The 12,962-nt window shown below is 35.4% G+C and overlaps 1 protein-coding gene across 2 annotated transcripts; it reads right to left on the minus strand.

The window, feature by feature from the left end:
• Positions 1 to 4,038: 4,038 nt before the first annotated feature.
• Positions 4,039 to 12,962, minus strand: LOC138324923 (eukaryotic translation initiation factor 2 subunit 1-like). Of its 2 annotated transcripts, none has more exons than XM_069270175.1 (8): positions 12,908 to 12,962; positions 11,678 to 11,959; positions 11,125 to 11,204; positions 9,201 to 9,349; positions 8,699 to 8,805; positions 8,302 to 8,399; positions 7,591 to 7,734; positions 4,039 to 4,863 (listed from the first exon to the last, which is right to left on the minus strand). In XM_069270175.1, the coding sequence occupies exons 2-8, from the start codon at positions 11,913 to 11,915 to the stop codon at positions 4,684 to 4,686; spliced, it is 996 nt and encodes a 331-aa protein (XP_069126276.1). In that variant the 5' UTR covers positions 11,916 to 11,959; positions 12,908 to 12,962; the 3' UTR covers positions 4,039 to 4,683. The 2 variants fall into 2 exon arrangements, with proteins under 2 accessions (XP_069126276.1, XP_069126275.1); XM_069270174.1 differs by lacking the exon at positions 12,908 to 12,962 and adding an exon at positions 12,705 to 12,812.

Below are 12,962 nucleotides of genomic sequence, written 5' to 3' on the forward strand. Positions count from 1 at the left end.
AAGTTTTGGAAATCATATAGATGGAATCTAGCCATAGCAAATATACATTAAGCTGGTAATTACATCAATATCTCAATATAACATTTATATTCACAAAAAAATCCTGATTAATTTTTTGCGTGAAAAGGCCTTGCAGCAAAAATGGAAAAATGTCCCCCTTGCATAAATCTACAGTGCTATTTTAATGACAATAGGTCAAGCATATTCCGGTACTGCTGTAATGGCAAGTGTAAAGGCTATTTCTGGGTACTGTTATAATGACAATTGTAAAGGCATTCTGAACTGCTGTAATGACATCGCGTTAAAGGCTATTCAGTTACTGCTTGTAATTACAATTTTAAAGCAATTCTAGGTAACTAGCTGTATGACAAGTGTAAAGGCTATTCTGTACTGCTAAATGACAAATTGTAAAGGCTATTCTAGTAACTGCTGTAATGACATGTTAAATGGCTATTCTTGGTAACTGCAGTAATGACAAGTGGTAAAGGCTATACTGGTACTGCTGTAATGACAAAAGTAAAAGGCTACTCTGGTACTGGATGTTATGACAATTGTCAGGCTATTCGGTACAGTTATAATGACAAATGTAAGGGCTATTCTGTTTATTGTTTAAGATGACAAGTGTAAAGGCTATTCTGGTACTGCTGTAATGACAAGTGTAAAGGCTATTCTGGTACTGTTATAATGACAAGTGTAAAGGCTATTCTGGTACTGCTGTAATGACAAGTGTAAAGGCTATTCTGGTACTGCTGTAATGACAAGTGTAAAGGCTATTCTGGTACTGCTGTAATGACAAGTGTAAAGGCTATTCTGGTACTGTTGTAATGACAAGTGTAAAGGCTATTCTGGTACTGCTGTAATGACAAGTGAAAAGTCTATTCCCCCCTGGTACTGTTGTAAAGACAACTGTAAATAAGGCTATTCGCTGGTACTGTTATAATGACAACTGTAAAAGGCTATTCTTTACTTGCTGTAATGACAAGTGTAAAATTCTATTCTGTAGGTAGCCGTTTTAAGTGACAAGTGTAAATGCATTGCTGGTACTGTCGAAATGACAAGTGTAAAGAATGTTCTGTTACTGTTATAATGACAAGTGTTAAGGCTAATTCCTGGTACTGTAATAATGACAAGTTTAAAGGCTATTCTGGTACTGTTGGTTATTTAGTGACAAGTTAAATGCATTCCTGGTATTTGTTGGTTCTGCCGTAAATGACAATTGTTAGAAGGCTATTCTGAGTACTATTATAATGACAAGTTTAAAGGCTATTCTGGTACTGCCTTTCATGACAAGTGTAAAAGGCTATTCAGGTACTGTTATAATGATCAAGTGTATTAGCTATTCTGGTACTATTGTAATGACAAGTTGTAAAGGCTATTCTGGTACTGTTATAATGACAAGTGTAAAGGCTATTCTGGTACTGCTGTAATGACAAGTGTAAAGGCTATTCTGGTACTGCTGTAATGACAAGTGTAAAGGCTATTCTGGTACTGCTGTAATGACAAGTGTAAAGGCTATTCTGGTACTGCTGTAACTGACAAGCGTCAAGGCTTACTTGGTACTTTATGTAATGACAATTGTAAAAAGGCAATTTATGGTAACTGCCTATAAAGTACAAATGTAAGGGCTATTCTGGTTACTGCGCGTAATGACAAGTGTGAAAAGGCTTTTTCGGTACTGCCGTTAATTGACAAGTCGTAAAAAGGGTATTCTTGGTACTGATGTAATGACAAGTATGTAAGGCTATTCTTGGTACTGTTATAATGACATGTGTAAAGGCTATTCTGGTTACTTGGCTTGTAATGGACAAGTGTAAAGGGCTATGTCTGGTTACTGTTCATATATGACAATTTAAAGATATTTGGTACTGTATATAAATTGGAAAATTTTAAGAATATTCTGGTACTTGCTGTAATGACAAGTGAAAATGCGTATTCTGGTACTGTTATAATGACAAGTGTTAAGCTATTCTGGTACTGTTTATAATGACAAGTTGTAAAGCTATTTAGGTATACTGCTTGTAATGACAATTGTCAAGGCTATTCTGCTACTGCTGTAATGACAAGTGTAAGGTCTATTCTCTTGAACTACTGTAATGGACAAGTGTATAGGCTTAATCTGTTACTGTTATAAATGAACAAGTCGAAAATGCTATTCTGGTACTGCTGTAATTGAGACAATGTTATAAAGGATGCTATTTCTGTTACTGTTATAGATGACAAGTGTAAAGGCTTATTCTAGTTACTGACTGTAAAGACAAGTGTAAATGCTAATTCTGGTTATGATGTAATGACATGGTTGTAAAATCTGATTCTGGTACTGCTGAAATGACAAAGTGTAAAGTGCTATTCTGGTACTGCTGTAATGACAAGCGTACAGTGCTACTCTGGTACTGAAAGTAATGACAAGTGTAAATGGCAATTCTGGTACTGCTGCTGTAATGAACAAGTGTTAAAGGCTATTCTGGTACTGTTTGTTAATGACAAATGTTAAAGGCTATTCTGGTACTGGCTGTAAGTGACAAGTGTAAAGGGCTATTACTGGTACTGCTGTAATGACAAGTGTAAAAGGCTATTCTGGTACTGCTGTTTAAATGACAAGTTGTAAAGGAGCTATTCTAGGTACTGATATACTGCGACAAGAGTTAGGGCTATACCTGGTACATGAATGTAATGACAAATTGTTACAAGCTTATTATGGTACATGGCTGGTAATGAACAAGATGTAAATACTAAACTGGTTAATGCTTCTTACATGAAAAATTGGTAAAAGAAGCTAATGAAAAAACCCCTAATGTATAGTACTGGTATCTCTTAAGTCAGTGTCCAATCTGCCATCATTCCTTAAACATTACTGTTAGCTCCCATTTCTATGGGTCTTACATACTAACTTATTCATTAGTATCTACAAAGATACGAGTAATGTGTTTTGGTATAACTGAACATGTGAACACTGAATGTATGTGATAAATAAACAGTAACATTTGAGAAAATGTATTCTTATACAATTTACAATGAAACGAGCTGATCTTCACATATTAGCTGTTATGGATCTTTTTTATATGATACTATAGATATCAGTTTTCACAATGAAAAAAAAAATTATACCCATTTCTCTTAATTTGATTGGAACGCATTGTGTTTGTTGCTAGATCACCATTTTGGGACTGATGATATACTTTGAGCCCTTATCTTAATGGCTGAGCTTAACAACTGGATCACCATATTCAATGTAGTAGAGTACAGACAACTAAATTGACACGTCACTATCGAACTTGAATCATATTCAAACATAAAAATAAAGGGGCAGCCTAGTTAAATTCACACATGTGTTCGCTCATGAAAGTTGGCTTGGTGGTGGATTGGCCGTAGAAGGCCTATTAAACAGTCAAGATCGATGTATGGAACCAATTTCGACCCAGACATGATATTCCAGAAAGACATTGATGATGTTTATCAGAAGTAGTAGAATGTTCTCCACTTAGACTCCATCTATTGAAAAACGATAGTGGCTGCATATTGAAACTCTTGGGACAGAAAAGTAAATTAATAAATGTAATAGTTGCAACACATTTTATACATACTAAACACTAATATACTAGTATATCCCATAGGAACCTTTAAGAGTGTGCAGTAAGTGTGTTTGTTAAAGCATGTTTTACTGTACATGAAAATGATTTGGACGACTCTTACAAACTGTTTTGTGCTTGTCAAGAAAGGATCTGATGTCTGAGTAATTTGATTGAGGTCACTATTCCGTCTTTTGCATATTACAGTTAGCTCCCTTGCGGGTAGGTATCGATTGTTGCGTCATCATTTTGTGAGCGCAATTCACGTCGTTTTCTCCAAAACGTATGATGTTGCGCACAGCAAACACATGACGTCACAATCAATACCTACCCGCAAGTGCAGATAACTCTGTAATATGCAAATTCTAAATAGTAAGGTACCCGGTACATGGCCAGGTGAGTTAAAACCAAATGAACTAAGAACACTTCTGTCAATCTACCAGTATCAATCAATCAACCAACCAAACAACGATTAGATTTAATTTTTATTATTACGATACCATGTACATATAATACAAAAAACAACTGATATCAATCAGAAATAACTTAGCTCTCCGTGATTGACAATGAGAATATCTCGAGTTCAGAGCTTTAACCTTTGTGATTCAGTCCTTAAGAAAGGCAAACCTATCCTTGTATCCAGATAAATGATCTTTAGCACTTATGTGTAGATGTATGAACTCTTGTTTTCTTCTGTTTTATATTCCAAAGCAACCTCATGATGACGTTTAAGGAAATCACTTATTTATATTCAAAGTCTTAATCATTTTTCTTAGTGTGGAAATAATTTACTTGGTCAATAATAATAGAAAGATGGTTATCAATTCCATCCATTCAGTATCATGATCTGAAGACGAGGTTTACGACATCATGAACACATAATGATGATGCTTCTCTCAATCATCGACAAAATTTAATCTCTTATTCAGCACTTAACAAAGCTTAATATCTTATACTACAAACTTCAGTTTGATTGCTGCATTCCATATCTGCTTTACAGTAGAACTATCAGATCAAATTCTTTTCAACCTTTTCATAGTCTCCATAAAGTCACGATCTTATAATCAGTCGAACAGTAGACTTATTTTTTTAACCGTTTAGTATCCTCACTCTATCTTCATTCCTCTCCGTCGTCACCTTCCTTTGTCTGACCCTCCTCCTCTATATCATCAGCCACACCCATTCCTTCATCCTCCTCCTCACTATCCTCGTCGCCACTAACTTCGCGATTCTCATCCTCCAACTGCTGTAGTTTCTTGGCCAACTCTTGCTCCTCAATGTCTGACACCACACGGGGCTGAAGAACAAATTTAATCTTGTGTTACTGTGACAACTAAATCTTCGAGAAAAGAGGACAAAAGTTGAAGTCGGCGTAGATGGGAGATTTCAATTATTGAAAAAATGGATAAATAGATATTTTCCAAAAGAAATAAAATTTGGGGACAGAGGATAAAGTACTGAACTCTGTAGCAATACTGAACACTCTATTTGTGAAGGATAAATGAATGCAATGTAAAAATAACTTTTTTGAGGTGTGTTAATTTTGCATTTTATGTATAAAAACAGTTACATTGATTTACTTCATAATAGAACACTACTTGTATTTGAAACATTCTCTAGACAATCAAATTTTGTGAATTCTGATTGCAGGAGAAATAAAAAAAAAACAAGAGGCCCATGGGCCTTAACGGTCACCTGAGTTAGAATATATAATGAAACAAATAATAAAACAAATGAAAGACATAAAAACACTATATGCTCTATTGCTGGGCCTTGAAGTTGGTCAGTGATTTATAAATTTGACCTTTTTAGACTATGAAGAGTATTTGCTTCCATCAAACCTGTGAACTTAGAGAGAGGTATTTTTTGAAATTTTAATCAATTTGACCCTGTTTGGTCCTGCCCCTCTGGTCCCCCAGGGGGTCATCGAGGACGGATATGGATGTTAAAATGCTATATCTTAGGCTAATAATTCTAATCCAGTTTGACTAATTTCCTACGAAAATTGGGCAAATAATGTTCACAAATATGTTTTTCCTATATAAACTAAAGCAAACTTGACCCCTCCCCAGGGGGTAACGTAAGACCCCAAGGTCATATAATTCACAGTTTTTATAAAACACCTGAAGACCTTTCCATCTATAATTAATTGATTCTACTATATCCAGAATTTTAGAAGATTTTTGAAGTTTTAGCCTATTTGACCCTTTTTTTAGCCCCGCCCCTCTACCCCCCAGGGGGTCGGCCAGGACCAATGTGGATATGATATTAAAATGCTATCTCAGGCTAATAATTCTAACCAAGTTTGACTCATTTCCTATGAAAATTCAGCAAAAAATGCTCATTAATGTGTTTTTCCTATATAAACTACAGTAAACTTGACCCCCTCCCCAAGGGGAAACAGGAGATCCCAGGGTCATATAATTTACAATTTTTATAAACAAACTTTAAGACCTTTTCATCTATAAAGTGTATTTGATTATACCATTTCCAGAATTTTAAAAGAATATTTTTGAAGTTTTAGCCTATTTGACCTTTTTTGGCCCCGCCCCTCTGCCCCCAGGGGGTCGGCCTGGACCAATATGGATATGATATTAAAATGCTATCTCAGTCTAATAATTCTAACAAAGTTTGACTCGTTTCAAATGAAAATTGAGCAAAAAATGCTCATAAATGTGTTTTCCCCATATAAAGTATAGTAAACTTGACCCCCTCCCCAGGGGGAAATGTGAGACCTCAGGGTCATATAATTCACAATTTTTGTAAAGGACCTTAAGACCTTTCTATTTATGAAAAGTATTTGTTTTTCTACCATTTCCAGAATTTCAGAAGAAGATTTTTGAAGTTTTAGCCTATTTGACCCCTTTTGACCCCGCCCTTAAGGCCCTGGGGGTCAGTCATAGAAAAATTTGTTAATAGGATTAAATGGCCATCTCATACTGATAATTCTGACAACATTTGACTCATTTCCTATTTCAAATGACCAAATAATGCGCAAAAAAGTGTTTTCTCAATATAAAGTATAGTAAACTTAACCCCCTCCCCAGGGGAAACTAGAGACCCCAGGGTTATATAATTCACAATTTTTGTAAAGGACCTTAAGACCTTTCTATCTATGAAGAGTATTTGATTCTACCACATCTGTGAGTAGAGAAGAAGATTTTTGAAATTTTACTCAATTTTACCCCTTTTGGCCCCTCCCACAGCCCCCTGGGGGGTGGGGACCATATAATTCACAATTTTGATTGGCCTTATGCCTTAGAAGGTTTGTGCAAAATTTCATTGAAATTGCTTCAGCAGTTTTGGAGAAGAAGTCGAAAATGTAAATTGTTTACGGACATACGACGCACGACGGACGACGGACGACGCACGACGCACGACGACGGACAAAAGGCGATTAGAATAGGTCACTTGAGACTTCGTCTCAGGTGACCTAAAAATCATACAAAAAAAATTTTGTTTACCGTAATGGAACTTTTACCTGTTTCTGTACATTAAATACACTGAAGCTATTACCTGTTTCTGTACATTAAATAACACTGAAGCTATTGCCTGTTTCTGTACATTAAATACACTGAAGCTATTACCTGTTTCTGTACATTAAATACACTGAAGCTATTACCTGCTTCTGTACATTAAATACACTGAAGCTATAACCTGCTTCTGTACATTAAATACACTGAAGCTATTACCTATTTCTGTACATTAAATACACTGAAGCTATTACCTATTTCTGTACACTAAATACACTGAAGCTATTACCTGTTTCTGTACATTAAATACCTTTTCTGTAGCTAATTACCTGAAGCTATTACTGTTTCTGTACATTAAATACACTGAAGCTATTGCCTGTTTCTGTACATTAAATACACTGAAGCTATTACCTGTTTCTGTACATTAAATACACTGAAGCTATTACCTGTTTCTGTACATTAAATACACTGAAGCTATTACCTGTTTCTGTACATTAAATACACTGAAGCTATTACCTGTTTCTGTACATTAAATACACTGAAGCTATTACCTGTTTCTGTACATTAAATACACCTCCGGCTTCCTCTATGTTCTGTTTGATGGCGTCCAGAGCCTTGTTTAACATGGCTAGGCCATCTGTTCTTTCTAAGGTCTGTGTTGTCATTACATACAGAGGTGGGGCTATCAGGTTTATCTGAAATGTAAAACAGTTCCCTCAATCCTCCTTTCACAAGAAATTTTGGAGTCAGAGCAGTATCACACCAAAATTTCTGGAGAGTGAAGAGATCACAGAAGGATCATCAAGATTCAATCAAGTCCACCATAGAATGATCTATGTCAGACAAGGTAACGAAGGATCTTTTCTCGGCTGCTCTCTTCTTTTCACTCTTTCTATGATATATTGAATACACATAGGGAAACTTTACAGCTAGATTCCTTCAGAATTTTCTCAGAAATAGGGATAATAGCCTCAATTATCAAAATCCACCTTGACTGCCTATCGAACAATTGGTACACAAATACAATATTCACAATAAGGTTCCAGGAGAAACTATATACGTGAATGGCGAGAAATAATCCTTTTATACATTTGGGGAAATAGTAGTAACAAGAATTGCTAAGACGAACAACAGACGAAAGGCGATTTAAACAATGAAAATGTGAAAAACATCTGATTCTACATACACATGGAACAATATTTGACAAGAAATGGTAATTATCACTTGATACAATATAATATTAATCTGTAAATGACAAGCACCTTAATAGGCATGGCCTCAGTTGTCAGTTCAAGTCCTTTCTTTAATGCTCTCTTTACAGCATCTACTCCTTCGTAATTCGTACAGGCAACTTCCAAATCTGAAACACAAGATACAGGTATTGTATGACCTATAACGTCATAGATACTGAGTGATTTTAAAACCAAGAAAACAAGATGATAGCTAGATGGCGACTTGAACAGTAGACTATTTATTTCCTCGATGAAGGCTATGTAGCTGAAAATTGGGAGCAGAAGCGGTTAATGTTATGAATACATGTATTGTAAGTTATGTTCTCTTTGGAACACTTATGAGAAGTTATATAATTCTGATGAATTTTTTGATACATTAACATTTTTGCTTCATTCGAAAGCTTCTATAGTAATAATCAATACATACCTGCTCGTATTTTTACTGCCTGTGGAGTTAGTCTCCGCCGAATATTCTCCAGCAAAACACTTTTTGTATTTTCATCAACGTCACACTCATCCAATATTTCTGGATTTCTGAAATTGTAATGGAAGGTGAGATTACTAGATTTTTATAAACATCAAAAAGTAATTTTCCAGAAGGGAAGTTTCTCGGCAGACAGAGCTCTCAAGATCAAGTTTGATATACCATGTCAATGATTGAACAGTCCACACTTAAAAATATGACCAGTGTTAGTAAGTTAGCTAATAAGGCTATAATGTTTAATTACCAGCAAGGGTCATGGTCATTTAAGGACGGCCTCCATTGTATATGATGTGTCACAGTAACTGTTTGAGTTATGGGAGGCTGTGGTATATTTGTGTTGTATCTTAAAGCTAAGAGAGATCAAAAGGAACTTTACACCCTCCATTGATGGATATATTGGTAAGTTTATTGGGTCAAATAGTGTTTTCTCTTTGATTAAACTTACGTTACAGCATGTTTGAATGCTTCAAATGATGATCCTGGCTTTTTGTATTTGTCGTCAAAGTACCAAGCTGTCTTTCTATAAAGCTCTTCAAGCTCTGCTTCAGTCTCATACTCGAGTAACTCGCCCACATGGCGAAGTATGCTATTTACCTAAAGAAATGTACAAAAAAAAAAAGAATTAGTTACAAAGTTTCTCTGCATGAAAATTGAGTCTTGTAAATACTCAGCTTTATGATATCTTTGATATCAAGCCCATTTTAATTGAAAAGAAATGTGATGAAGGAGAACTCTAGTACAAGAAAATTTCAACAAGAGATCCAAAGAATTGTTACTATCGTGTTGGTCTAACTGTTGACGATGACAGTGACGTACTCGCCCCACAACTTGCGCAATACCTATTGCATACTGGTTACAATATAATGCTAAACGCGAGTTGATTGGTTGGTGGGCTTGGCTTAATATTGTGTGATATGTGTGACCCATGTGTGATAGATCTATCCTGAACTCATCGGGTATTACCGTACTCTTAAGAACTAGATCTATCCTGAACTCATCATGTATCACCGTATTCATAAGAACTGCAGGATATGTCCATACTTTCTATTCCCAGCAGTTTTTACAACAGATGTTTCTTCAAAGAAAGCCCTGGCATTAAATGCCATAACGCGGTTTTCATGAGCTGTTGTCCCGTGTTTCAGCCAGGGTAGACTGGATAACTTTTCGCGTCATCGCTAGCATAATTCACGGTAATGTACAGTAGGGAATATGTGCGCCACAAATGTTAATTCAAGAACAACGTAATGGCGGTAAGTTTACCTCTGTTCGTTTCTTTATCAATCAACTTTTTAAATATCAATGCCATCTAAAGTACTTTTATTCACTCCAAATTTATCGGCTGTTAATGGATTTCTTACAGAATGTGCAGTTTTTTCAAACATTCAAGGACAAACATCGTACGCTCATAGATCTAACGTTGTTATCGTTAGGACTTCTACGTGGAAATGCAGCAAATTGCCTCTAAATTCTAATATGGCCGATGGAACCGTTTGTGGCGTACCAACATTTCTCTCCAACGGGTCATTATTTGATGACTGTTTATTCCATAAACTTAAGACTTTGTTGGTAATTTTACTTGGGTTCCGATGAACAGGTGACTGGGTCAATTGTCCCCCGTGCAGTCACATTCTTTATAATCTTGTGATAACCTAGGCTCCTCTCGTAACATCAGTTTTTTATTTACTAATCTCATGAAAAAAGATAATCCTTTAGTTTATAATGAAGATCAAGTATTTCACGACGAAGTTTCCTGGCCGTCTGTACCCTGTTAGCATAAGATCTTCTACACACATTTTTCTTAGCAGGCACAGGCATATTGCCTTTCAAGTCAGATAAACTCCGCCGACTCATTTTATCGCCTGACATGGGGTAGGCTATCTAAACTCTGCCCCTCCAGACGATCGACAGAACCACTTGATCAGTTAATCCATCTGTCGCTCAACATACCGAGGTGTTACATCATTTATTTTGATCGACATGACAGTAATGGATCCCCGAGGAACAGATGGATGGAGGGATGATGTTGAGATAAGACAGAAAGGCCAAAAAACAAGAGCTGTTTGGGAACAGCAAATGAAGCACGCCTCTTGACTTGCAACAAAACTTTAACTGGGTCATTTCAGCCCCATTGGGCCTCTTGGCATTATCAAAATCCAGCTTTCTCCTCCCTTAAATGATTGTCCAGTGCTAATTCAAGCCAGTGTGATTCCATAAGCCACCCCTCCCTCTCTCACTCTTTGAGAGGTAAGCCAAAAAGCAATATGAATTGCCCATCAACTGATGATGGAGGACTAAAAATATTACAACTTTTTAATTTGACTACACAAAATCTTTGATTATCAATTTATTTACAATCAAGTTATACTCACTGTCTTTGCCTTTGCAAACTTTTCTTCACATTTAGCAACTTCTTCTTGAGACACTCGTCGCTTGGAAAGATCAATATAACCTGACAACAAAGACCAATGGTGATTAGACTTTGACCACATAATACTGAGATTTCATGTGATTTCATCAGTTTGTTCAGTGATGAAATAATGAATATACATTGTACTAGCTTCTCTGTTAGTTTTATACACTGCAGGTACATAATTATTATCATATCACTTAACATTTGAAAAATGAAAATGAATATTCAGAAATGCAAAGTGTATGCATATGTATAAACAAATAAACCAAAGAAAAGAACGAGACCAAATTTTCGTAACAAAAGTGCACACTTAAGTCATTTTTTTTTTATTTAAGTTTGTTTTGAGAAATCATGGCCATGTCTTTAACAGCATTGTCAGTTCTGAATATACACAAAATTCCTATTTTATCAGTTTCATGAATAACGAAAAAAAAAAATCTAGTACTTAAAACGTATCATTTAATGATCAATCTCCTGAAACTTCCGTAAAAAAAAATCCTAGTGTCATATACCTTTATCTTTATCCACTCTGATCACAACGACACATTCACTTCTACCAACACGTATGAGCTTGTTGATAGAACGTATACGTCTTCTAGACAATTCACTGAGCAAAATCATGCCTTCAATGTTGTTATATTCCAGTAGATGTACATATGCTCCCATTTCTGCGATAGACTGGACATTGACCATTACAACATCCTCCATCTCAGGGTACTTGTTAGCGTAAAAGCGACAAGTCAGCACCATTTTGACTGTCTATGTATTCCGGTTTTTATCACAAAAACTACAAACTGCAAAAAAAAAGAGATTCTCATATTGATTTTACATTTAATACATGGCTTCCTTTAAAACTTAATTATCATCAGATAATCATAAATTAATATAAAAAAATATTAAAACTATTCTTAAAAACATTATAGTAGTAATGCAGTGATAACTAATAAACACAGAAATATGATCTTCTACAATGTTCCACCAACTAAAAAATCCATGGAAGGTGGTTAGGGATTCTTGGGTTAGATCACGAGAAAAACAGGGGGAGTACGCAGTGTAAAGGAACGGGTTGGTGCGACTTGTCTGACAGAGCATGCTTAATTGGATCAGTCGACAGAGACATAATTTTTCATCTCATGATCTATCAATTTTCAAGTTTTTTGTCAAATCAAATTTCAAGTTTTGTGTCAAAATGTAAACTGATGTGGTTGTGGTTAGAGTTCGTAGAGTTGTATTGCTGGAAAATATTTTTTTATTACTTTTACAGTAGAATGTTAAAACTTTGATGTTTGATTATTTAACATGGTCCATGTAAAAGAACTCAATGTATGTTGATATGTAGTCAATTAACACTCCGATTATTAGATCTGTCTGTTGAGCACTTGATCGTCCATATTGTCATTCCTAAGCGTTAGATCATCATTAAAAGGAAGCCCTGGCTGTTTTGTCCATTGACGCACAGGCAAATGTAAAATTGGTAACAACATATAGAGGTTATATTTCATACTTCTCCGGTTAATTGGCAAGAAAATATCTTACTACCTTTCACAAAATCCAGATTCTGTCCATGTGTTCTGATGCAAGTTGTCGGAATATATATCTTACGAAACAAATTTTAAAACGAAATTGAATAAATAAATAATTTTCTTGTTGATATATTTTCGATGTAGTTCATGCATATGACGATTGGGTTATTACATTTAATTAACGTTAAAAATGAATTAAAGGTTGTTTGGCATACTCACTGGGTTTAGTTAGGAAATTAATATAAAGAATATTTTGAAAATTGCAACATCCCAT

The sequence above is a fragment of the Argopecten irradians genome, chromosome 6, assembly GCF_041381155.1.
Source record: "Argopecten irradians isolate NY chromosome 6, Ai_NY, whole genome shotgun sequence".
NCBI classification, from domain to species: Eukaryota; Metazoa; Mollusca; class Bivalvia; order Pectinida; family Pectinidae; genus Argopecten; species Argopecten irradians.

Coding starts and splice junctions, on each gene's coding strand:
- LOC138324923 (XM_069270175.1), bottom strand. CDS start 11,915: ATGGTGCTGACTTGTCGCTTTTACGCTAACAAGTACCCTGAGATGGAG. Junction 11,205..11,677: donor CAGAGTGGATAAAGATAAAG/GTATATGACACT, acceptor CTTTGTTGTCAG/GTTATATTGATCTTTCCAAG. Junction 9,350..11,124: donor AGTTTGCAAAGGCAAAGACA/GTGAGTATAACT, acceptor ACATTTCTTTAG/GTAAATAGCATACTTCGCCA.